The sequence below is a fragment of the Uloborus diversus genome, chromosome 8, assembly GCF_026930045.1.
Source record: "Uloborus diversus isolate 005 chromosome 8, Udiv.v.3.1, whole genome shotgun sequence".
Lineage (NCBI taxonomy): Eukaryota > Metazoa > Arthropoda > Arachnida > Araneae > Uloboridae > Uloborus > Uloborus diversus.
Genome location: NC_072738.1, coordinates 145,456,571 through 145,484,159, shown reverse-complemented (window position 1 = coordinate 145,484,159; position 27,589 = coordinate 145,456,571). Strand labels below are relative to the sequence as shown.

Sequence of the window (27,589 nt, the reverse complement as noted above, 5' to 3'; positions counted from 1 at the left end):
GAATTCGGAAAGGTGGTAAACTTAATTTTTTGTTTAGTCCTATTGTGACAGTAGGTATGTTATTCTAAAACTTTAATTATTGGCCAAAAGTACGATCTTGCGGTTGTTTTGGACCTGTAATAGGATTTATACACATTGAAAATTATCATTCGCAAGTTTAAGTAAGTAAAACTCTTATTTCTATGTGTGCGTAAAGTACAAAGCTGGTTTTTTTTTTCTTTTTTTTTTTCTCAAATTATAACTAACCTTTCTTATCTGCTGTGATGTCCTTACGCAGAAAAATTTTGGGCTTTTATACTATGACGTAGGTCTGGCGCTCACGGACTATGCTGCCGTGCTAAGCGCAAAAGTCGTATCTGCAGCTGAGTTCAAAATGAGAAATTGCCGTTTAAAGTTTGGTGCCTCCATGTATTTGATTCGGATGCAACTTTTTCAGATTTTTTTAAAAATTATTTCCCATTGACAAATGACCATAAAATATTGTGTTTAGGTGAAACATGTGACAAGAAAGCACCTGGTGACCGTAACTCAATTTTGATGAAAAGTGCAGATACCACTTTTGTGCTTAGCACGGCAGTATGGACTATTATCAAGACGAGCTGAAGTAATCCGATTGGGTCTAGGTGGTCGAATACCCCCCGTGTACATAATAGTGACTGGTGCACGTTAAATCTGCTAAGATCAAGCAGTCCTCCGATTCTCCATTGCAAATCAATACTCCTAGGAGCAATGGATCAGGGGTCGATCGGCTCCTAGTCTTGAATCAAAGTATCGACATTTTTATAGATGGTGCTTCAATCTATCTATCAAATTTGCTCCCTTAAGGAGACAAAATAATCTTTCAAAAAATGAGGAGGATTTTTTTTTTACTCTTTTGAAAATTTCTTAGCTCGATCCTTGGCAGTGAATTGCCGGTCAGTTAAGTTCAACTCATTTTTTTTCCTCTTTTGATTTTAAGATCAAGTACACAAATAATTAATGTGAGAAATGAGAGGAAAACACGGAAATTTTTAAGTTTTAAGTTTCTTTTATCATTAAACTGTAACACTAGTATAACTAAGTTCATTCATAAAAACTTTCCATTTAGTATGCGACAACGTTTTTTGGGGGAAGAACAAAAAACTCTTTAGATACAATCATACCAGGAAACGAAAGTTTGTTCTACGCTTAAGGTCTGAGATTTGTATCGTATTCTTAAATCTTCGAGTTATTTTGCTGCTTTGAAGATTGATACGGCAACAAGTATGTAGTTGAAAAATATATTAAGATCTTTATTATTGATTTCAAAAAGGATGACATTATCAATTCGTACCATGAGTGTATTTTTACCCATACATGACTTTTTATCAGCTAAACCGGTATGGCTGATTCTCTTTTCAATCAAAAAATGATGATGCTAAGGAAGTCCTGTGTATTTGTTTAACTGTATCGATTGAAAATATTGTTACAGTCATCCAGACTAATTCAGTAAGTTACCGACCTATAGCCAGGGCTAAGGCAGAAATACATCATGAATATACCTGCCTTGCCTGCAATATTCGAGTTGAACCGAACCATTGTTTCGGTCACTCGTCTGGTCAGTGCTAATTCTATATTAGCTACCAGTTTGTTTGGCACTCTTGGCTTACTTAAGTGGTTTTCCACCTCCAACTCAGTCAGTCCTATGCCGGGCTGATGAGTGCTAATAAGCACGAAACTGCAGTCATCGGCTGGAATTCTAGACCTTGGAGCGCGCCCATCACAATTTGCCATCGAGCTAATGCGCATGCGGGAGTAGTTCATTTTTCAAACGTACTTTGGTAGCGAGAGTATTTGAGATTTTATTTCTATAATGCATTACAGAAATATTACGGTTGTTTTGTTCTAAAAGTTAATTCTTATCGATGCCACGAATTATTTAGACATTAATGTGCCTCCTTTAGGTACTGAATTTTATGTTAACAATTGAAAGTTCTTTCGGTTGTACTCTTAAAAATGCTGAATTTTATTAATAAATCTGCACAATAATGGTGCATATTTCACACTTAAAACTGTGTCATTATTGTACACTGAACGGAAGGAGCCACCCTTGGGTGTACATACACATGAATATGCATAATATACATAAATATACATAATTGTGACCATACTCCGACTGTAATGTATATTAACAGTCGGAGGGATAACGGACCGAGCGGAGCGAGGTCCTGGCTAGCCAGAGGTCTCATAGTACTTTTGTAATGAGGCGAGCCGAGGTCTCATTACGAAAGTACTATGAGACCGAGGGCTCGTATCCCGGAGAAATGATGAAAAAAAAAATAATGCATTAATTTCGACTTGTAATTAATACAATAATTTATTTCATTGTATTTTAATATGTTTACAAAAAACCCCGGCCCTGTACATTTTTGAAGCATATATTCGTGATGTTTTTTGTTGTGCTTTTATGTTGTTTTATATATATTGTGTTCTGAAGTGCTTTGATCGTGTTTTTTTATCTGATTTTTTCCTGTTGGCGCTAAAAAAGCATCGCTAAGAACGATGTATGACATATGTCGTCATACTCTAAAAACATGAATCAAATAAGAAACTTCTCAACATATGGCACAACAAAAACAAATAATTTCTTTTCGAAAAATAAATATGATGCAAAGAGTAGATACAAAAATAAGCGTATTGCCCTAAATACGTCAAGCGAGAGTTCTATTCCGCTAGCAGACGATAACTATCTCAAATACTCTCGCTACCAAAGTACGTTTGAAAAATGAACTACTCGCGCATGCGCATTAGCTCGATGGCAAATAGGGAAGTTTTCGATTTTTCAATTTTATTTTTATATGATAGAGTAACATGTATGAACATCAGGGGTGAAAAAATTTTTGCGATACGATAAGTAGTTTTTTTTAAATTAATTTTTAAAGTTCAAGCGCCTGTGACGTCAGATGGCATAGGAAGTGACGTCCGATAGGAGAGAAACGCTAGCGAACCGGTTCCCATGTCATGGGAGAAATCGAAGAACGTGCATTCGACTTCGAAGATGAAACGTAAAAGGCTTATCTCCTCGCGTTTCTGGAACATTAAACCTCTCATCCTCTCGGAAATATTCGAATTTCACCATTGATATTATTTGAGGAAGATTATTTAGATTGTGCTTTAACGAATCCGGCCTCCATAGTGTGTTCAAAAGGATTATTGAATTTCTAAAAAATAAAAATATCAGCGCGCTCAAAATGTCCCTAGCGAAAACAAGGGACCTTCGGCGGAAGGCTGCCCATTCGCGCCCTGTGACGTAGGCTCGTGACGTTTCAGAAGAGCGCACTTTTGCGCGTGGATTTTTAAAAATTCATTAAAAATCAACCACGGTGTTTTAAAATTCGGCGATGGTGAATTTTTTAGTTTTGAGGGTCAATTAACAATATGCAATAGCCAAAATATGAACATTTAATAGGTTGCAACTTCCCTATTGTGATGGGCGCGCTCCAAGGTCTAGTGGCTGGAATTGATTGAGCTGGCGGTGCATTTCATGCATCCAGACTGACTTCAATCGAAAACTTTTCTATTTTAAGCGACCCCGCACCTATTTTAAGAGTGATCTTGCATTGTTTGGCAAAAAACGAAGGAAAAACTCCTAAAGTTATTGTCTAGTCGGGCCCGTGTGGGGGTGTCGCCCGTACTGGCATACCGATTCGCCTCGCCATGACAAAGGGCAAATCCTCAGAGTGAAGATAGGTGTAGAGAATGCATTCCAGTTTAAAATCAGGAGGAAGTTGCTGCGAGCACGGGTCACGTTGCGAGCATCAAACTTCTTGCTCCTTGGCGCCCTAAATTTATTGGCGAGTGTTTGCATGCGATAGGTTGCAAATTTTAATCATTCCGCTTCTTGTAATCATTTAAAGATTATTTGCAAGGGGTCATTCATTAATTACTTAAGGGTCAGGATGGGAGGGGAGATTAGAAAAATCGCTACATACCCTTACTTCAGGAGGGGGGAGCAAAGCCATTCACACGTAATATTTTCCAAGTCGATATTTTATATTAGAAATCGGGCGATCAAGTGGTTTGTAGGGATCATATTTCATTTGCGTTTGGAAGGAAAAAACGTATTAGGATCAGCTGTTTTTTACTTGTTTTATAAAGAATGAATGGTGTAAAATATAATAATAGAATTGCACTATGTATGGTATATTTTATTCATAATTAATCTCGCATCATATATTTGAAAAATAAAAATCTTTGATGAACGTCAAACAGAAAGCTTCAGTGTAACTGATCCTTTTCTAACAACATTTTTTGCTTTGAAAATCGAAATGGAATCTTACGTAAGAATAGGGAAAGCGGTTTGAAAAATTTAACGTACCCTTACATGGGGGTAGACAGGGGAGAGAGGTCAAAAATTGCCAAAATCATCCTTACGTAATTAATGAATGGCCTTCAACGTATAAACACGGTCTGCTACAGGCATAATCCAGGAACGGCAAATAGAAAAATAAATTTTCCACTAGTTCCAAATTAGTTTCTAAAAATTTTTAAAAATTGCAATGAATGCATATGAATATATCAGAAAGCATTCATAATATCTTATGCAAATAATACAATAGAATATTTAGGGAGTATTTTATTTAAAATGAAACACACGATTGCAATATTTACTGTCTAAATTTTATTTAGAACAAAAAAACCAGAAACAAGAACTTCCTGTTTATCAGAAATTAACTATACAAATAATTCGTTTTTAATTATTTGAGTACACAAACCAGAATCATAAATTCAATCTTGGAGATGCCCATCTCTCCAAGACCACCGCCTCAAATGCCACGTAGCCCTCCCCCTGAAGTCGAACACCCCCCTCCCCCCCCCAAAAAGACCCCGTTAAAATGACCATCCATCCGCTAAAAATTGCATTAGCTTATTTTGTGCAATTACCCCCCCCCCCCCCCCCTCCTTCTCGTGGACACCTCGAACAACTAATGATAATTCATGCAAAAAAAAAAAAAAAAAGTCACCAATGGATACAATATTATTTACAGTTTCACTGACCCTTAAATACTAAACTGAATTGTATCTCCCTACGAATAGCATTCATCCAACGTTGTTATATTAGTATGAAGCTTTATTCAAGTGAGAAAGAAATTGGGCCGTGGTAGCCCGATTGGTAGAGTGTCGGATTCGGGGCCGGAGGGTCCTGAGTTCGAACCTCGATGGTCGAAGATCCACCATCGTCATTAAAGGGGACTGGGCGACGTTAAATATGCTCGTGGTCTCAATGTCCTCCAAGTGAAACGATACCTCTGGGAGTGCTAGCACCAGGTAGCTATTAGTTCCTGGACTAGTTCTAAATTCTCATTAACTGTTCGATCCGTTGATGGTGCTACCATCTATCGGTATATAAAATAATGGAGGCAAGGCACTTAGTATGCAGTCCTCGACATAAATACAGTTGTAGTCAGTTGTGACTCTGAATAGAAAGAAATTCCAACTTGAATTGAGGCAGTGAAAAGCAAAGAGATGTCAGTGGACATTTTCAAGTTTTGAGTAAAATGCGTTCAAATGTAACGAATAATGATAAAAAATTAAAGAAGATATGAGATTTTCGATGAATTCATTCTTTGAATAACTTAAAAACAAATTAGATGATTTCTCGAACCGTGGGTATGTTGATAAATTATAATTTTGCAAATCTTGTATTATGATATTTCCTTGGATGGGGTTATGATGAAAAAATATTATGGACGCAAGTTAACCTCTGCCAATTGTAGAAATGCCGTATTTTCTTGTGTTAGAGTTTGAATGATGGTTAATATCTCAAAAGTCTTAGAAGAATTTTAAATATTTTATGTCAAAAAGAGTACAGCTGAATTTTAAAGGTTATGTATATATTGTTACGGATCCAGTGCGACTTCCACTTTCTTGAAAGGACGACACAGTTCTTGAGAGAAACACAGGAGATTTATTTACACTATGTACAGGAAAGATCGTTGACAACTGCTAAATTAATCATCAGCAGTTAAGCAAATAACAATCAACACCGTAAACTCAACGGTTACACACGTATTTACATCCAAATACGAAAAACAACACAGCGAAATGCCTCGCAACAAACAGAGCTAATACACACAGAGCAAATTAAATGCTCTCAGCCCAACGGCTCAGTTGAGACTGACTCTTTATCATGCGTAACGGCTATTTATAGACATCGAAAGAGACCTCTCAACTATTCCAGAAAATGTTACACTGCTCTACACTTTCTTATTTCTTTCCATTCACAAATTTTATCATTAAGAAATGAGGGGAACGTATACTTCAGCCAAATGTACGGGGGCTGTATATTCATTACAAGAAACTATTTACAGGTTACGTTGCTACAATAATTTTAAATGAAAGATAATTTAGTAAACGCCAAATTTAGCTAGATGTCGACAAAGTAATCATAAAAATAATTACTATTTACAGAATTTGTAACAATATATTACTTGTATATATTTGAACTATGTAATATATATGTATTATATATTACTTTTGTATTCGAATTTCAAAGGAATAGGAAAGAACTACAATATTTTTTACAACCAATCCCAAAGTGGATGGCGACGATAACAACTTCAAAACAACCAGAGACATCAGGTTTTTGTCACAGTGATAAATAAGCAATCTTGATTGGTCTAAATTTTAAAACAAACTTAAATTCCTTTTCTTCACTTTTGTGCATTTGAAACAAACTTTGAAAAAAATTCCTTTAAAATGTTTATTGCGTTTGCTGAAATGTGCTTCGTGTCTTCAACTTGAACTTGGTGTGATCTGTCGTGAAACACTTCAATAATGACGAGGCATCACGAATGTATGATTAAGCGAACTTATGTTTGTAGTTACTGATTCAGCATTTAGATGGCGCAACTGAAATTACCCTGCGACAGTAGTTTGTTTTATTACGCCATCTACAATCTAAACGATTAACTATATCTAGGCTTGCTTAATAAACAAGTATACAAAAATTAGGTTTTCAGAATTTGTGTCGTTAAAATTAATTCCTTAATTATTCAACCGTTAAGACAGAGATCCTTTCACACCTGATAGAAAAAAAATGTTTATCTTGTTTCACAGATGATCCAAAATACATTTAGCATTATACGTCACTTATTATTATTACTTCCACCAGTTTTTTTAACTCTCTATTTTGGTACTTCAATAGAAAATACTTGTAAGTCCCGTAGTGTTCTATTGCAAAGGCATTCTGTCAGTTTCGTGGGCGAGAACCCAAGTGTCGCGCCTGCATGAACTCTAAAATTTAGCTAGGAAGAAAATCTTGGTGATCATGGAATAACTTTATTTTTAAATCAAGGGCTCTCTGAAGAGTCTTTGACTTCACCTGCACGCCTCCCCCCTTTTTTTGGGTGGGGGGGGGCGGCAAGTTCTGGTAATGTCTCGTATCAACAAGGCTGTGTTCGGAAATAATCCAACGGTTACACCGCGTTGTTAGTCCGGTGTGGTTATGACGTATCTGGAATTTCTCTAAAAAGTTTGGTAGAACAGCTGTGTTTCCGAACGCTCGTGGTTACACCGCAGTAGTTCTAGTCCAGCAGCAAACGACGCTCCAATCAAAGCGTAACTTTCGTGATGCGAAAGTCACGTGCGTTACGATCAAAACATGAAACACGACCGGATTGGCCAACAGACCCTGTGACGTTTGTGATCTCGCTAACCGCTTCCAGACAGCGGTGCGACAGGTTGCTACCAAGTCGACCGCCAGGAAACAACCGCAGCGTTTCTGAACGCGGTTAAGTGACGTCACCGGTTCAACCGCAGGCGTTTCCGAACGCTTTCGGTGGCACCGAGGCGACCGATCCTTGTTTCCGAATGCACCCCAAGCCTCTCAACCTAACCACCATCGATTTTTACAAAACTTACAGGTTTCATTTCAACCCTGGGTGCTTATTCCAAGCTCGAAATTCACCTTGTATACCTGTATTGTAAGGAAGAAAAAAAATCTCAATTCCTATGAGAGTCAGAGTCGCGCTGGGTGCCATTTTAAAGCTATTTGCAAAGGCTTTCATACATGTCACATGGCAAGGTTACGTGACATTAAGCTTTCTACGGGATAAAAATCAATGTTTCACAGGTATATTTTTTTAAAATGTATTATATATATATATATATATATATATATATATATATATATATATATATATATATATATATATATATATATATATATATATATATATATATATATATATATATATATATATATATATATATACTGCTCGACATTGAAAATGCAACACCAAGAAGGAGTTGTCAGAAAGTGATGAAATTTGGAAAAAAGACAGAGACAGCAAGGAATGAAAAAAAAAAAAAACAATTTGAATTTTGACATCCTGAATTCAAATTATGTTTCTCGCAATCACATGTTTTTTTGCGTGTGTGCAGGCATGTGTGTGTGTGTGGGTATGTGTGTATGTAGGCGTGTGTTTGTGTCTGTGTTCAGGCATGTGTGTGGGTATGTGTGTGTCTGTAGGCGTGTGTTTGTGTCTGTTTGCAGGCATGAGTGTGTGGGTATGTATGTGTGTGTGTGTGTATATAAGTGTGTGTGGGTATGTGTTTGGGCATGTGTGTGTGTATGTATGCGTGTAGGATATGAACTCAATCTGGAGAAGGTTTTCGCTAGAGGAGCAGCGGTGGTGCTGCAGAGGGAGGTGGGGAAAAATAAAATCATAGGACGCCATAAACAGTCAAGTGAGAACAATAAGCAATCGTGATTGCTCAATAAATGATCTTGATTTCAAAATGATAGGCAGAATACAGAGCAGAACGGCGTCGGCTCAGTAGGATGTAAGACCACCGCGGACACACGAAGAAACACGTCTAGGCATAGAGTCAGTAAGGGTGCAGATGGTGTCCTGAGGGATGGCTCTCCATTCCCTTTCAACCATTTGCCACAGTTCGTCTTCTGAACGAGGAAGGGACAGAGTCTGCAAACGGCGTTCAATCACATACCACACATGTTCGATTGGTGACAGGTCAGGAGAGTATGGTGGCCAGCGAAGCATCTGTGTGCTTGGAGAGCATGTTGGCAGATGCGAGCACTGTGCGGTTGGGCGTTATCCTGCTGAAAAATTGCATTAGTTAGCCCTTCAAGGTAAGGGATTGCCACCGGCCGCAGCACATTATCCAAGTATCGTTGGGGCTTCATAGTGCCCTGAGTACGAACTAGAGGTCATATGGAATTGTACGCAATTGTGCCCCAAACCATTATGTCACGTTGTCGTACGGTGGAACGTTCCACAGTTACTGCCAGATTAGATCTGTCTCCACGTCGACGCCACACACGTATGCCGTGACTATCACTGGATAAACAGAAGCGGGATTTATCTGAGAACACGACATTTCGTCATTCTGTCATCCACGTCGCTCTAGTTCAGCACCATACTAAACGTTGCTGTCTGTGTTGTGGGGTCAATGGCAGTCTTCTTAGCGGATGCCGTGATTTCAGACCACGTGCGACCAAACGACAGGAAATGGTTCTGGTTGACACGGGAACACTCAGGGTATCTTGCACCTGCTGCAGAATCGATGAACAAGTGACTTGTGGGTCTGCTACAGCTTATTGGTGGATGCGTCGATCCACGCGTTCTGACGTCGCTCTGGTTGCCCCTGCACCCCTCAATCTTGCCACATTTCGTTGTTCCAACCATCTTCGGCACAGCCGATGCACCGTGCTCGCATCCATGTGAGTATCAGCTGCGATTTGACGTACGGACGAACTTCCCCTTCTCAGTCCGATCATCATACCCCTCGTAAAATTGTCTATCTGCTGGAAGTGCCTTCGTTGACGTCGGTCTGGCATTCTCTCGTGTTACACGTATCCTCCAAGATAAAAACAAAGTTTCTTCGATAATTCTCCAGTCAGAAATAACGACACGAATATTGCCCATTCTGCAAGTTCCTTCCCTTATATCTTAGTTCACGTGCGTCAGAGAGCTGCGCATATCACATCATTTACATAACTCAGTGATGCACGTCTACTCTAAAATTTGCAGAAATTTCTAAACACTCTTTCTTGGTGTTGCATTTTCAATGTCGAGCAGTGTGTGTGTATATATATATATGTATATATATATATATATATATATATATATAAATCTCGTGTCACGATGTTTGTTCGGGGTAAACTCCGAAACTACTCAACCGATTTTTCTCAAATTTCATATCTATGCGTCATTTGGTCTAACTTAAAAGATAGGATGGTTTTTATAATTTTTTATTACAAATTTCATATTAATTATCCAATAATAGTGTGAATTAATTGTTTAGTTCTAAAAATTCTTAATAGATGGCGGTGTAATTTAATTAATCGATATAACTCTAACATCGTATAACTTACTGCTAAAAACACCATGATAAAAAAACTCAGAAATGTTGCTTAGAATTTCCATTTAACGTTTCGGGATATTACAGGTTATTATTCACTTCCTGAAAAAATCAACTATATTTTTCAAAACGTTTCCTTGAATTGCTACAAATTACAGATTTCACACCGTTGTGAAAAATATTTTTCTCCACCAGTATCAAGATTAACTAAACGTATTTAATAGGTGTATCGGTTTTCGTGGCGGCAACGGTTCGACCAAATTGACTAAACACGCAATGCGTGCGAAAAGATATCTGGGTTACGAAGCTTTGCAAGAGTTGCTGAGGATTTACTTTCGAGCTACTTGCTTGAGAGTCTGTCTTCGCGTTGGCAATACATGCATTAATGCATTGAGAGCATTCTTAGAAAAGCAGGAAGATTCCAGGTTATTATATTAAACTTGTGTTACGCTTCTCTGAAGGTGCCAGAATCATAATTGCCTTTAACCAAGAAGACTACTGAATTCTTCAAAAATATTCCAGGTTAATTTCAGAAAGGTTAATGAATTTAAGCGGAAAACAATTATTTTCTTTATTTTGTTCCCCAAGAGATTTTTGATATCATTAATTCTTGGAAAGATACGTTCGCAACAGAAAATTGCAGTGACAATTGCATCGTCAGGCATTCCTGTTACTTTTTCTAGATGGCAGACGAACAGCACATTCAGCTTTAAAGTTGCCTATTAGATATTCATAACAAGCAAAACGCAATGTGTGACATTAAAGAAAAAAAAAAAACGTGGTATGGCTGTAGTGTTGCAAGAGAGTGAAATTATAATTTGGGATGAGTGTACTATGTCTCATGAGTAAAAGCATTCATTCGAAGCACATCATAGGATTGTGCAAGATTTGAACGGCAACGATAAACTTTTAGGCGAAATTGTCTGAATACTGTCTGGGGACTTCCGGCAGACATTACCAGTTATTCCGATGAAATCAACGCATGTTTCAAACAATCGTTTTTATAGCGTAATGTCGAGATAATGCGATTGGCCATGAACATGCGAGTATAAACGCAAAATAATCTAATCGCACAAGTATTTTCTATGCAATTGCTGGGTATTGCAAACGGTGAAATTGAACTGTATCAAAATACACAGTACAACAAATAGCCAGACAATTCCTACACTATCGTTGAGACGAAAAGTGAACTAATTGAGAGTCTATTCCCAGATAAATTTAATTTTTTTAAAATCATAATTGCCTCTGTAATCGCGCTGGTTTTGTAGGAGTTTTGTTTTCGGTAAACATTCCCGAAAGGACAGAAATATTTGTGGATCGTCAATTGTCGACTGTCAAATACATATCCTGATGCATGTCGCAAATTGTATTTATTGGTCGCACAAAGTCATTGAGAGTTGACACTTTCTAAAGCAGGTTTGACATAAGGAGAAACAGTATTCGTCAACTGTTTAAAATAACTTTGACGACATACTATCCAACACAATCATCATTTTTTAAGGAGAAACCATATAACTTTCACGTTTGAAGACGGATTTCATAAAGTTTAACAAACAAACAAATGTCCAAATCCAGATTTTACACCAGAGATGAATATGAAGCTTTAGTTTTAACTGAAGGTTTTTGCGTTTCAATTTCAAATTTGCCACTTAGGTTATTATGATATGCCGTCACTTGATAGTTGGGCCACCGACTTAGTTAATACAATTATTTCAAATAATGAGCCATTACTGACGGCTGGAAAAAAAAGCTCCCCATTGATGCGGAACAAGCCTATATAGTTGTCGATGAAAACAAAGCAGTAAACATTCCAACTGAATTTTTAAATTTCTTGGATACGCCAGGAATGCGACTACACGATTTCCGGTTGAAAATTGGCTCAACAATTTATTCTTTTTCGCGATTAAAACTCACCTAGATTCTGCAACAGTACACGTTTCTTCATTAAAAGTCAACAATTTTGATGGAAAAAATAAAAAAAAAATGTTTGTGTTGTCACGCAATCCATTAATAGCGCCATAATTTTGAAACACATTTCGAAGGCTTCAATTTCCGATTTGTTTAGCTTTTGACCATAAAGAGATCTCAAGACCAAACAATGTCTATTTGCGGTTTGTACTTGAAATATACATATTTATCTCCTGGGAAAACTATCTATCACCTACTCACGAGTGGGAAAGTTATCATACTTATTCGTGTTAGCAAAAGACAGGTTAAGCAAGAATATTGTGCACAACTTAATGCTTAGATTGTTTCCAGTTTTCAAGTAATAGAAAAAACAATTCGAAATAAATGTTATATACCTCATTTTTTATATATTTTTAATTTACTTAATGTTATTATGTTTTAAAATGGGCTAAACAATTTTGAACTTTATTAAAAATATTAATTTGATTTTATCAAAATAATGAGTAAAAGACTTTTTTAATCCAACTACTGCGCCATAGCAACGCGTGCCTGGGTCAGCTAGTATATATATATATATATATATATATATATATATATATATATATATATATATACAGTCGGACCCCGATTTAACGACTTCATCGGGAGCGAAACTTTTATACGTTAAATCGGGGTTATTCGTAATATCGTTTTTTTTAAAGTGCACTTAGGTTATCTAAAAGCTCTAATAAGCAACTGCGAAAAAATATCCATAATTAGAAAGTGTAGACTTTTCTATTCAGCATTCCCTGACTTATTACATTAGTTAATTTGAAATTTTAAGGTACTGTGTAATAGATATTTGATAATTTCCCTGACACTTGACTCGAAGTAGTTCTTGATTCGACTTTATAGAGAGGAGAAAATACTGTGTCATTTACAGCTTGCAGCATGAGATTTTTTTAGTTTCCAGACCATGTAAAGCATTTGAAAAAGTAAGTTTAAAAGGAAGTTTTATTATTGCTTTCTGCATCAGAATCGCTATTCATTGGCTTCCCCCTCGCCCGTCGAAAACAGATGAGTTTAAGAAGTCTTTTTCTGTTTCGGACAACATGGATTAAGTCATTTGAAAAACAATCCATTATTTCCTAACTCAAATTAACAAAAAATTTTTTTTCGGGCTGTTAAAATAATTTGTTTTTTCGAGGTTTAATATTAGTTAAAATGGGGTTTTTGCCTTCATTTTAGTTGGAGAAAAAGAAAAATTCGCTGAGTCGCGAAATTTGTTAAACAGAGGTTCGTTAAATCGGAGTCCGACTGTATGTTGCTTGCTAATGTGGTATATCGCGGTAAAAATTTCAGAATACACTGTAAAAACGATTCACAAACGTTTCTGGAAAATAATGGGCAGCTGATGTGCCCAATTTCTTCCAGTAACATATCTTGGAAAAATCAGGAACGCTTTCCGCTAAAAGTCAGTAACCTTTCTGAAATTAACCTCGAAACTTTATGAAGACGTGCGAAATCTGCCCTGTTAAAGTCAGTCATGTCTCTAGAGCCTTATAGAAAAATTAAGTAAGTTTAGTGCAATTGATTAGAACCTTCCTAATTTACCAAGAAGGGTCCATAAAAATCAGAGGGACCACAGCTATGCAAGAAGGAACCAAGCATATCACTTGGCTGCAATTCCTGCCTTGCAACGCTGTAGCTATCCATTGACATTTTCGCTCTCATTGGAAGCTTGATCAATTTGGACAGACCGTATGCTATCTGAAGTCGATACACTTAATAAACACGCTCATTCAAACTTTAAACTGGTTGCTAAAAATATTTTCCACAACATTAAAAAGTCTGCACGCGTGCAACTTGTAGCGATTCAGGAAACTTTTTTGTGAAGATACTTGTTTTTACGGGGAAATAGGTGAAAACGTGTGAAATCGCGAGACGTTCCACGGAAATATCCAGTAACGTTTCGGAATTTTTTTACAGTGTAGGACTGCAATAGGATCGTACTATAAATGAGTTATGAAATATTTCGATGCCGCAGAATAAGACAACTTTTTCCATTGTGTGCGAAAAATTCAGAATGAGAATGTAATTGACTCACAGTGAAAAAAAAAAAAAAAGTTTTTCACCGTCAAACCAAACTCACTGACGCGACAGCCTATTAGGGCAAAGGCCTACTATACCCATCTCAGTTTTCCTGACCCAGGGCTCTGTGGTGCAAGAGCAGATGTTCCGATTAGGTAGTCAGCCAAATGCGGAACCCGCAGGGTTTAGTTCCCAAGCCGGCATGGTACTCATTTTATCGACCCACTAGCAGCGTTCATAACGCATTTTTCATCCCAGAAAATCCCCGCTCTGGCACCACAATGGGGGATTTTCGAATTGTATTTATTTATCTATTTAAATATATTTATTGACTTATTTTTAATTTAAATTATTTATTTTATTTTATTTTATTCTGTTTATATTTCATTTCATTTATTTATTTAGTTTGTGTGTGTATGTCTTTGGCGTAGTACAGAATTTTTCAGATAAAATAATAATAATAGCAATAATAATTAACGAGAAATAAATAAATAACGAAATAAAAAATATTTAAAAAAATAAATAAATAAAAAAAGAGAGCTGAAAATAAAAAAGGGAAAGAAGGTTTAGAAAAATGGGGAGGAGGGGGATTTGCGCCATTGAGCTTGGGGGGGACGGGCACCCCTGCTCATCGGGACGGATCGCCCCCAATCCTCGTAGTGAGGCCACTGGTATTTTACAAGTATTTTAAAATTGGATTAAGAAGACTTACTTTTCGTTTATAAAATGAATGTTTGATATTACTTCCAACTGTTTTATATAAAAATTTGAATTTTGTACAGATCCATTGTAAACTCTTTAAAGCCATTTATTTGAAATCAAATCCATTTTCCAGGCGTGATATTAGTCAATCACGGTGCCAAAAAAGGTGGATATGTCTGATCAACGTATAGAAATATGGCGGAAGCAAGGATTGTTGCCATTCGAACTTGGATTCATTCCAGATACTTTCCTGAAGCAAGCCGAAGAAGAATTAAACGAAACACCGGCCGTACGGATGCACAATATTAGAATGATAAGGGACATGATGAGAAGTAAGAATTATTTTCACTTTAATTTAAAGATGAAGGAACTATTCCGTCAATCATTTTTAGTAAAACCTTAACTTCGTCAAACGCGCGACAGTCCGGGTTTTCAAACAAAATCCCGGCCGGTTTACTTCACGTCCCAAAAAAAGATAAATTTGATTACAGAATGACCAAAAACATTTCAAAATAATTAACTTTGAAGGACGTTTTAGGATAATTACTTTGTCATTTGCAACATTGACTTGTTTCTTAACAGCAGATTAGCTTGTGAGGATTTTTGTACCAAGATCAAAATATAAAAGAATTTCTAAAAAAAAGTCCTAGCCAACAAAAAGTACCATATAGATATTGTTAAAATTTTTATTCCTCACTCAAAGTGTTTCTTCTTACTAAAGTAACTAAATAAAACGTTTAAATTTATCTGCGTGTGTCCTTTATTATTACCTCTGGTTTAGGTTCATAACTAGTAATCATCTATTCATACCATTAAGAATGAACTAACCTCTGAAACACTAAAATCCTGCCAGGAATGTGTACCGTTTTGAACATTCAAGAAGCTGGGGGGGGGGGGGGGGAGGGGCATTTCAATGTCCCCAGTTGAACATTTCAAAAATCTGACAATCCTAGTTAAAACGAAAGTTCACAGAAATTTGCTCCGAATGGATACCGTTAAAGATATTTGTTGAATTAAAACTTGGGAATACGTTTTGAATACACAATAGGAGCCCATTTGAGATCATACTAGGAACTAGGAGCGAATTTGGTTACACTTGTGAAATTACCGCTGTATTTCGTACAAAATTTCAACAGATTTCTTTTACTATCAATCAATGGAATTTCTCAATACGATACGACTAGAAATTTTGTTGCAACTGATCGCTGTCGGTGCCGCGAGTGACATCAAAGAGAATGACCTCCCCAGGTCGAAGGCTGACCTGCTATTGGTATAATTAAAAGAATGTTTTATGAGTGCTATAGAAAGTATCCCAAAAGTGTGCTGCGAAGTGTTCTAAAGAAAAGGACAGGAGTCGATATTTAAAATAAAAAAAAAAAATGTATCAAAAGTGTTGAAAAAGTATGATGAACCAAATAAATGTTCTCAGAACTGTTTTGAAAACTGATGTTGTGAGCTTCCGGGCTGTTGGGCCGTGGTCTGAGTGTTGTTACCCCAAACGTTTCGACCCCATCTGCGACGGTCATCTTCGGTGTTTACGTGGTCGAAGCTTCCAGGTAAGCGACTTCCTAGCAACGACAAAACCTTTTAATTTTCTACGACAGTCAAAGCCGTGCTAGTTGTAACATAATGTATACCAATGAGCATCGACCTGTAGTGCATGCGCGATTGTCAATGCTTTGACGGGGAATCGAGTTCATGTAAGGCCCCTATATATACGAGCCGACGCATCAGCTTAAGATTAGCCTTTTTGGATCGCAGCGCGTGTTTGAGTGGTTGTCTTTTCTGGCGAGTTATCGCGTTGGTGATGGTTCACTGTAAGCAATTATTAGCGGCACGTGAATTGTTTGTAAAATAAAGTATTATTTTCTGCAAATTTGGCGAAATCCGAAACTTTGCTGTGGTAACCCAAGCAGTGCAACAATGAAAAATCCGATCCAAAATGGCTAAACTTAAGTTGATGCGTCGGCCTATCTATATAGCGGCTCTAAGTCCATGCAGTGTCAATAAAACAGTTAGACGTTCATATTACTTGTCCTCCTTATTTTGTTTTGTGATCCAACCTGTCTATAATATTATTATTTTTAGGTCCCAACCGTATCGTTGTAGACAGGTTTTACTGTAATAACTATTTCTATTCTTTTTAGAGGAAGAAATTTTCGTTGGTGAAGAATTCGACGACAGATTCCTCCTCCAATATCTTCGTTTCAGGAAACATGACGTAGCCAAAGCTCTTTCTGTGTTAAAACGATTTGTCATATTTCGAAGAAAATATAGAGACATGTTTTCAAGTGCTAACTTAAAAATGATCGTTAATGTTGTAAGTCAAGAAATAGTAACTATTCTGCCATGTAGATGTCCTGAAGGCTGTGCCATCATGCTCATACAGTTAGGTAAGTGAAATATTCGTCAATTTCTCACATTTGATAAGTTGTAAAAACTTGAAGCTTAGGGTGGTTCAAAAATACATGTTAAAAAAAATAATTTGAATTTTTAACTCTTGAATTCAAATTATGTTTTTCGCAATCACGAGTGTGTGTGTGTGTATGTAGGCATGTGTGTGGGGGGGGGTAAGTGTGTTTGTGTGTAGGGGGTATGTGTATGTGTGTGTAGGCATGTGTGTTTGTGTCTGTGTGGAGGTATCAGTGTGTGGGTAGTTGTGTGTATGAGTGTTTGTATGTGGTGGGGAATGTGTATGTGTGTGTAGGCATATGTGTTTGTGTCTGTGTGCAGGCATGAGTGTGATGAGTGTGTGGGTAGTTGTGTGTGTATGTGTAGGTGTCTGTATGTATGCGTGTGTGTATGTGTGTGTGTATTAGGGTGCGTCTTATTTTGAAAAGATGTTATTTTTTCGTGAGGCACCCTCTCATTTTGTTCCTTTGAATGAAAAAAAAATTCACATATCATAAAAATAAAAATTGAATAAAATTTAGAGGTTGCTACCATTGCTGCAAAATTTGAAATCTATTTTTTTTTTGTATCGATTATTATAATATTTATTTATGTTATCTTTCTGTCATTAATTTTAATTAGTAATAAGTTAGATTGTTACTGACTTTGAAATTATTTTACATTTTATTAAAGCATGTTAATTAACTGTAGCTACAATCAACTCTCGATCTCTTAACTAACTGTTGGTTAGCAACTCAAAGAAACACAAGTTGTCAGTTAAGAACTCAAAAAGAAAATTAAAAGAGTTCTATTTCAATAATCAAAAACAAAATTATTGGAATCCATCATTAGATTATTTGCTTGACCTTGCTCTTGCTGATGATACTTTACGCAAGATTTCACTTCCAGGCGAGAAATTATTTCTAACTGAAAGAAAACTAACTAGGAGAACAAGGCGAAATTGGTAACAAATAAATCTCTATTTTAAAAGGCAACAGAACTTGCGTGAAAACAAGAAATTTTAAAAGAAAGAAAATCATGAAGAATCTGAATTTTTTTTTATTCTCTGTTGTAACGGAATGTACTTTGACTGATTCTGAAGAATAAGAATTTGCAATAAAGTTTGTCTAGATTTGACCTTCTTTTGTTGAAAAGCATTTTCACTTACAAGAAGGAAACTGTCGCTTCAAGTAATTTTATTTAACATCTACGTGTCATTTCTAAAGAGACACACACACATCAACTCCAAATTGGTCTCTTTCTTACAGAAACCTAAAAGAACAACTCCTACAATGAAACACTGAACAGCAGATGTTGTAGAACTAAAACCAAAAGGAAAAAAAAAAGAAAAAAGAGGATTTCATTACTAACATTCAGATTTTTCACCATAAAGGTCTTTTCATCAAGTTTTTTTGAAGAGATATTATCAAATAGTTTGGATGATGAGTAGCAATCAGAAAAAGGCTTGTATATTTCACATTACTAGAAACAAAGGGGAAAAAACTACAATATTGGTGAATGGTAAAAGACTGAAATTGTAAACCAATGATATGAATGGCATAGTGGATCTTTTGCATGATATTTGTGACATTATTACACAGCATAGAACTATGAAATGCTTATTATTTTTTTGTATGCATGGGAAATAAGTATTTGGGTTATGTTTCTACCTTAACCAACCCAAATTCATGTTAATGTCAAACATTGCAATAGAAAATTGGGAATATATTTTTACTCTATTTTTTCACAGTAAACGTAATTGTAATCGTTGGTAGCAACCTCTAAATTTTGTTCAAATTCTATAAAACTTTTAAGTGGGAGTTTTTTCATCAAAAGGAAGCAATTAAAGGGGTGTCCCATAAGAAATTCAAAAAATTTTCAAAAAGTGCATTATGGGACGCACCCTAGTGTGTATGTGTTTGTGTATGTGTGTAGGTGTATGTGTGTGTATGTGTTTGTGTGTGTGTGTGTATGAGCGTGTGTGTAGGACATGGATGCAACCTGGAGACGGCTTTCGCTATAGGAGCAGCATCGTGAGGAGCCGGTCGACGGTGATGCTGCAGAGGGTGCTAGTGGGAAATTAAAATGATAGCACATCAAAACAGTCAAATGAAAGCAATAAGCAACCGTGATTACTCAAAAAAAAAGAGTTCATCCTAGATAACAGGGCACCCCTGAATATTTTTAGACTTGTGGATTGTAATATACTGGAAGAATTTTAGCTTCCTATTTCAACTGAAAGAGGGTGCTCAACCCCTTCCACCAAACTTCGTAAGTATGGGGAGGGGGGGGGGGGTTAAAAATACATTGAACTGAAAAAGCAACGCCACATATTATAATATACTGGATTAATATGCATATGCATCACAATAAAATAATTATTTCCAAAAAAAAAACCACCCAGCTGGGGAAATTAAATGTTTCTAAATTTGTGACATTTTCTATGCTACGGCTAATGTTAAATTGAGGGGTCATTGAGCACCCTGATTTAATATATAAGTAAGAAGCTAAAACTTTTATAGCATAATATTATTAGTAAGTCAAAAAAAAAAAAAAACAATGGACTGGAACTGAAAAAAAGTTTTTTTGAACCACCCTATTGAAGCTGGTTAAAAAACACTGATGAACTACTGTTGCTCAGGGTGACTTTGATCTACAATTTCTTTATTTTTAACAGTCTCTCTCCATACATTAGCACATAGCTGGAGAAAAATATCCTAAAGTGCCTATAGGTCCTACAGCTATCCAAAGAAGGAAAATAATTATGAAAAAGTAAAAACTTTTTTTAGTTAAAAATATCATTACTGGATCTACTGTACAGTACAACAAAAGTGCATTTGTTTTCTTACTACATTCTGTACGTACCGTACTGGTTTATTTTGTGTCTTTTTTCTCACTGATCATTGATTTTGTGCTTCGTAACAGTATTTCATGTTGAAAAAAACTTTTTTTTTTCAATACAAATAAAAATTCAGTTTTTTTTATGTAAGAAACAGTAGTGTATTGTTAAGAAATGGTTTTTAGCCTACTTTCCCAGTAAAAGTCAGAAAAAGAAGAAAAAAGCATGAAAGAAGGCTTAATGCATCTTAAAAATATCGTGAAAAACAAAAAAAAGTCAAAAATAAATAAAATAATTAAATGAATATTGAAAAATTAAAAATTGGAAAGTAGGGTATTGAGATGGGGAAAAATGTCTGTCGGTCTGTCTGTCTGTCGGTCTGTCTGTCTGTCCCCCCCTAATAACTTTTGAATGAATAGTCCGATTCGAACAAACTTTTTTTTTGTTCGAAAGATCTCGGCGAGGACACCTCATTCCCATATTTCACTTTTTGATTTGAACTATTTTTTGTTCAATTTTGAACAGTTCAAAAAAACTTAACATTAGCGCCTACGGGGAAATTCAAAGCAATTCCGAACTGTGAGGCGAATTTGCTTCAAACAAACTTTGTAGGAAAAAGCTTTTGATAAAAAACTTGTATATAAGATATCTTTTTGATTTGAACAATTTTCCGTTCAATTTTGAACAGTTTAAATCCCTTAACATTAGCGCCTACGGGGAAACTGAAAGTCAATGTAGATTCCGTACTTGAAGGCGGATTTACTTCAAACAAACTTTGTTGGAAATAGCTCTTGACGACCAACTCCCGACTCCGACTCCGAGAATTTAGGGGGACCTGACACTGACTCTGACTCCTGTTCCTGACAATTAATCGGACTCCGACTCCCCGACTTCGACTCTGACTTCGTAGCTTTGGCAAACATTTATACACGGAGGACAAATGACTGACTCCGATTCTTGGATATTTGACTCCGACTCTTTTATCCCAAAATGAGATTGACTCCGACTCCGACTCCGCTGCTGTGGTTTTAACTGTGAAATAATTATTGTTGATATGATTTGTTTTTATTTTCACGCTAAAGTTTTAATTTAGGTATTTAGTTTTCGGTGAATAAACTCAAAAAATATGCGCAGACGATTTTTTTTTTTTTTTTGACAATGAAAATTATTTCTTTAAGTTGACATTTTATTGTTTTTTTTTTAATTTTGGTAAGTGCATTAATTCGTTTAAAAAATTATTTTCGGCAACAGGGGAAAAAGAAACGATTTTTTTTATATGATGTATTTATTTTAATGAACTTATTATTATTTTTTCGTTTTGAAAGCTGTTAAAAAAATTTTTTTAATGGAAAGAAGTGTATTAGCTGCTTTGTTTAAAAGGTGCTGCTATTTTATTTGTTCGTTTTTTTGAAGAAAAGTAAGGAATATTTTATTCCTAGAAATCAGCTTAAAATATTAAAAAAAATATGTTTGAAAAAATTTGCGATTTTAGCTATTTTTGAGAATATTGATCAGGTACTAGAAAGTAGTATGGGTATACGGGAAAGTAGGCTCGTCTAGTTCTAGACGGAACTTCTTGTTAACAGGTTGAGGTGGTGTTTACAATTTGGTAAAATAATTGGGTATGTTTATAAAAGTTTTTACACGTACCATTTTCCACAACGCGAAATTTCGACTTGCGCGATGGATCTTGGAACGCATCATTCGCTTAAGACGGGATTTGACTGTATTTAGAAAGATTTGAGGATGACTTTAGGAAGGTTACTGACTTTTAACGGGAAATATTCATTTTTTTTGCAAGACATGACACAGGTAGAAATTGGGCACATCTGCTACCCATTATTTCTCAGAAACGTTTTTGAATCGTTTTTTCAGTGTTAACGCACGATTGGTTAATTTTTCTGCCGAAAGGAGTGAAAACAGACTACCATTCTTTGGCGGTCGCAACAGTCCAACCATCAGCCAAGGGCGCAAACTGATCAAAACACGTTCTTTTTAACTGCATCATTATGGGGCGAGAAAGAAGCCAATTAAAGCTTTGGTTCTTTTGCACCCTTCTATTACTCATTAGAATTTTGTTAATTTGTTTCAGACAATTGGGATCCAGAAAGTTTCGCTTTGAAAGACTTTAAAAGAGGCGGAATGATCTTACTCTCCCAAGCCATTCGAGAACCGCTGACTCAAATCACCGGATTCAAAGTCATCGTGGACGTCCGAAGCAATCCGTTGAAACATTTAAAGTACTGCACTTTTTCAAATCTGTACCAACTGTATCATGGGACTCAGGTTAGTATTAGTACAGGGTGTCCAGCAAAGGACTCCCTGGTTTCAAAATTAAATATCTCGAAAACAAAGGACGATATTGAAATAAAATAAACGGTATGTTTACTGTGAAACCCATAAAAATCATATACAGGAACTTGTACATTAGTTTTAAAAAGTTCCAACAGGTGGCGCTGCACGCTGTAATTGCAATAAAAGTCTCCATGAATAATGCTGCGAAGAGTTTGGAGGATAATTTCTAGCGTATATGTAAGCATATCTGAGAGACTAAACTGCTGCTGAAACAACAAACCTCTTCACAGCACTATTTATGGAGACTTCTATTGCAATTATATTGTACAGCGCCACCTGTTGGCATTTTTTTTAAACTAATTTCCGTATTCCTGTATATGATTTTTATGGGTTTCACAGTAAACATACCGTTTATTTTATTCTAATATCGTCCTTTGTTTTCGAGATATTTAATTTTGAAACCAGGGAGTCCTTTGCAGGACACCCTGTAAGAAGATCTTTAATATAATATAAGTCTTGTTCCATCCAAGAACATCTTTTAGCTAGAGAATACAAATTAAAAGCACCCTTTTGAGGGTAAGAGAAACCATGAGAAAGGTTTGTACTCTCTCATTCGCCAATTTTATTTTTTAAACTGTTGTTATTAGTCTTGATGCCGTTTTTCAAACCTAGCAAAAATTATTCATTTTTTCGCATTTTTTAAAAATATGTAAATGAGTGTTTTTAAAAACTATATAGTAGACAACTTTCAAGTCATACCCTAGGACACTTCAGAATGTCTGTTTTGATGATCAGCAACGGAAGTTTGAGCGAGTTTTCACGAAAAGAATAATAAAGCCGCAAATAGAGCAGATTATTATCTTCACAATTTTCTTTTTTCGGTTATTTTAAGGTTTTATAGTTCCAGGTATATGACTCGAAAGCAACTACAGAATATTATAAAAGACAGTACAAAAAGGCTCTTTGGTGTTAAATTCAGGTATATAAAAGTCAAACTAGCTGAAAATTCTGAGAAAATATCGAAATTGAAAAATATCAACTAGTTTGATTTCTATGTCTTTGAACTTAGTACCAAAGAGTCTTTCCAATGCTCTCTTTTATAGAATCGTGAAGTTGTTTTCGAATCATAAACGACTGAATCCATATAACCAAAACGTAACTGAAAAACATGAAGAATTATGAAACTAATATTCTGCTGCATTTACAACCTTATAACTTTTTCATGCAAACTTTTGCTGTGGATCATCAAAATAAGCATTTTCAAGCGTTATAGAGGGTGGAAGTAGAACAAATGAATATAAAGTGTTTAAAAACATTTACTTACATAGAAAAGTTCGAAAAAAGTGATGTTTCCTTCGTGAGGCTTGAAGAACGGTATTAACATAAATATGAAAAGTGTAAACGAACTACGAAATGATGAATAACTGCGTACAAACCTTGCTCAAAACAAACTCTTGTCCATAATAACTTTTTCTTTTAATATCACTTTTAACACGAAAAATAAAACAATATGAAGGTTTGTTTGAAAACCTTGAATGTCGTAAACAAAGAAAACTGAATCATACAGGGTATTCCAAAAATGACTGATACATTTTTAAAATCAATAAAAACTAACCTGGCAGCGATAGAAATATACCGTTTGTCGCATTATACTTGGGACAACAGTAAATTTTCAGACAAACAAACTTTCAAAATTAGTTACAATGTTCTTCAACAGATGGCGCCGTAGGTATTTAGAGGAGGCTGCAGCTGTGTCTGTCTGAAAATTTAATGTTTTTCCAGGCATATTGTAATCAAACAGTGTACTTCTATCACTGCCCGTTTAGGTTTTATTGACTTTTCAAATATACCAGTCACTTTCGCGATCTTGAAGACTGTGTTTTCTTTTATACCTTTTAAAATACCTGCATCGCCATCTGTTGAGCAACATTGTAACTAATTTTGAAAGTTTGTCTGTCTGAAAATTTACTGCTGTTCCAAGCATAATGCAAACGAGCTAATGTGTGCATCACATGATTTCCTTTTTACTCCAATTTAATGTCATTTTCCCATTATTGACAATTTTAATGTGATTCAATTGTTTGCTCTCTAACTATCAGCAACAGTGGCCAAATTGAGACCAAATTTTAAATTTGAAAAAAAAAAAAAAAAATCGCCAAATTTGTCGCCAAGTTGGCGACAAAACTTGGTGACCAAAAGACTGGCGATATATCGCCAAGTGTCCGACAAATTATAACACCACTTGAGTTTACAAAAGAGAAGGTGCACAACTAGGCTCCACTAGGAGTCTACGTACCAAATTTCAACTTTCTAGGACATACCGTTTTTGAGTTATGCGAGATACATACACACATACGCACATACGCACGTACATACGTACATACAGACGTCATGAGAAAATTCGTTGAAATTAACTCGGGGGTCGTCAAAATGGATATTTCTGGTGTCTGTAGGTTCCTCGGCATATATCCACGTGTGGTCGGGTCGAAAAAAAGAACTCAACATTCATTCGGGGGTGAGAAAAATGGAAATTAAGGCCGATTTTTGAGTGAAAATTTTTTCGCGAATACAATACTTCCGACTGCTGGTAAATTTTCATGGTCAGTTTCTATGGAAAAGAATTACTTCCATATAATTTCATGTTTATTCACTTGTTTTAAGATTGAGATTCAAGTCGCTAATTAGTAAAGTTAACAAATTCCGACCTATTGTGTCCTGCTTTTTGGCCCAAATACCTCTCTCTGCGTCTATAATACGGTGTCTTGCCAACTGCTTTCCTCCCAATATGGGCTTGAATTTTCGCACCTTTCCTCTGAACTAGAACTCCTTAAAAGGGACAGGCCGACCTATCAGACATTTTGGTTCCAAGACGGCTTTGGATCCAACCTTGTTTTTAGTATTTATAAATACGATTTAATATTCGCTGGTTGCTATGTCGTGAAACAGTTGATGATAAGTTCAGTAAAATGTCACTTAAGGTAAATCTTTCACACCTTGTTTGTTTTAAATTTGTATTAATTGAATCTTCTTCATTCACAGAATAAAATAATCAAACTTCAATCAGGCAACCCATCTAAAGCGCACCAGTTTTCTGCAACGAGGCATTTGTACAATAATTTTGTCCCTCGACAGATTTGGAACCAAAATGTCGGATAAGTCAGCTCCCCTTATATAGCGGAATTACACTGTAAAACAATTCTGAAACGCTACTGATTATTTCCGTGTAACGTTTCGGGGTTTCAACGGTTTTTATCCGCTTCATGGAAAAATCAAGGATCTTTATCAAAAAGTTTTCTGAATTGCTACTAGTTACGAATGCAGACTTTTCATCGTTATAAAAAAAAATTTTTAGCTCCCAGTTTAAAGATTAACTGAATGTATTTATAAAGTGCATCGGCTTCTGTTCAATTATGGCCCGTCCAGACTGATTTAACTCCCAAAGGGAGCAAATAAGTCCAATGACTGCGTAGCTTTGCAGGAGAGTTAAACTCTTGATTCTCTCTTACACTTCTGTCTCAGCTTTGGCCATGTTTCCAATACTAATTTTGGAACTTTCTTGATAAATCAGAAAGGTGCTATTATATTATACCTGCCAGAGACACAACTGGCTTTAAACGGGAAGATTTTTGAGTTTTTCAGGAAGCTTCCAGGATAATTTCAGAAAGGTTACTGGATTTTAGAGGAAAACATTCCTGTATTTTGCAAGATATGTTACTGGCAGAAATTGGGCACATCAGCTGCCCATTATTTTCCAGGAACGTTTCTGAATCGCTTTTACAGTGTACTCTGAACGTTGGGAACCATAGTATCACGAAATATTGCAGAATTAAACGTTTTTTTTATTAAACTTCAGTGAACTCCCTGTTATCGGCGGTCGCATTATCCACGTTTCCGACTATCCGCAGGTTTTTTCTATTTTTTTTTAGCTTATGCTTTTGTTATTGTTCACTTTTATGCATTTTTTAACATGCATTTTTTGTATTTAATGTTAGTAGATGCAATATAGCAATGTTTTTAGTTACAATATAAATGTATGTGTGAATGTCATTAATTTTTTTAAGCTATTGTGTACATTAAGATCGGTTTTTACCTATTATTCGGGTTACCCGCGGTTTTCGCTTATCCGCGGTTACTGTGGCACCCTATTCATATTCAATGGATATTCGAGAGTTTACTGTATACTGATCTTGACAAATAGTGCAAACAGTATCGATTCTTTCTAGAAACGAGTATGTTACTGACAGCGTAATGTCAAACAACAACTGTGTTTTCCATATTATAACAGTGTAAGTATTAAAATTTATAAATTAGAACCTACGCTTTGGTTAATTTTTCCTATCTAAGTTAGCGAAATTCACACAACTGCTACGATCTCATTATTTCATAGCAATTTTTAGAAAAGTTAATTTCGAGTACAAAACAGTGTTGGAAAGTGGCAGGTGAACTATTCAGGATTCTTCTCGAAATTAAAACTTGATGATGTGGTGACCAGAGGATGATCTTCACTTTCATAATTATTTTCCTTCCAGGAAACGTCATCTGGTCGATTTAAATCCATTCATGTACTCAACAATTCAGTGACTTTCAAGACGGGTTGGTCGATGATGAAACCTTTCCTGCCTGAAAAGATAAAAAATAGAGTACGTATAATACATTTGAAAAACAGTAATTTCATACCCACAGCGTACGTTCTGCTGACCTACAGGAACTATTGCGCAAACTGTACTGTAGTTTATTAGTTGGTGGAGTGTAAATAAGAAAAATAAAGCGTTATTAATGCAATGTTTATTGAAAAATAAGGTAACTTATTTTAAGATTTTTGACTTTATATTTCGATAACGGAGACAAGAGGGCAATTATTTATGCGCCCCAAAACACGTTTAGAGTAGGAATTAGTAACCGAGGGTGCAAGTCTAATCATAGGCTTAGAATACGCTGAAGCAAAGATCTTAAGTCACATGGTTCAATTTCAACGAATAGGAAACGCGTTTTACGAGAAACGAATGGAAGAAACCTAATTTCTACCAATTCTTTACTTTC

At 35.8% G+C, this 27,589-nt stretch overlaps 1 protein-coding gene across 1 annotated transcript; it reads left to right on the top strand.

The window, feature by feature from the left end:
- Positions 1-27,189, top strand: LOC129228068 (alpha-tocopherol transfer protein-like; the record flags this gene model as incomplete). Its single annotated transcript, XM_054862703.1, is given in 5 exon segments — positions 1-161; positions 15,158-15,356; positions 17,172-17,417; positions 22,347-22,540; positions 27,079-27,189. Coding segments are annotated over 4 exon segments (711 nt in total), but the record flags the coding sequence as incomplete, so codon positions are not given.
- Positions 27,190-27,589: the final 400 nt, after the last annotated feature.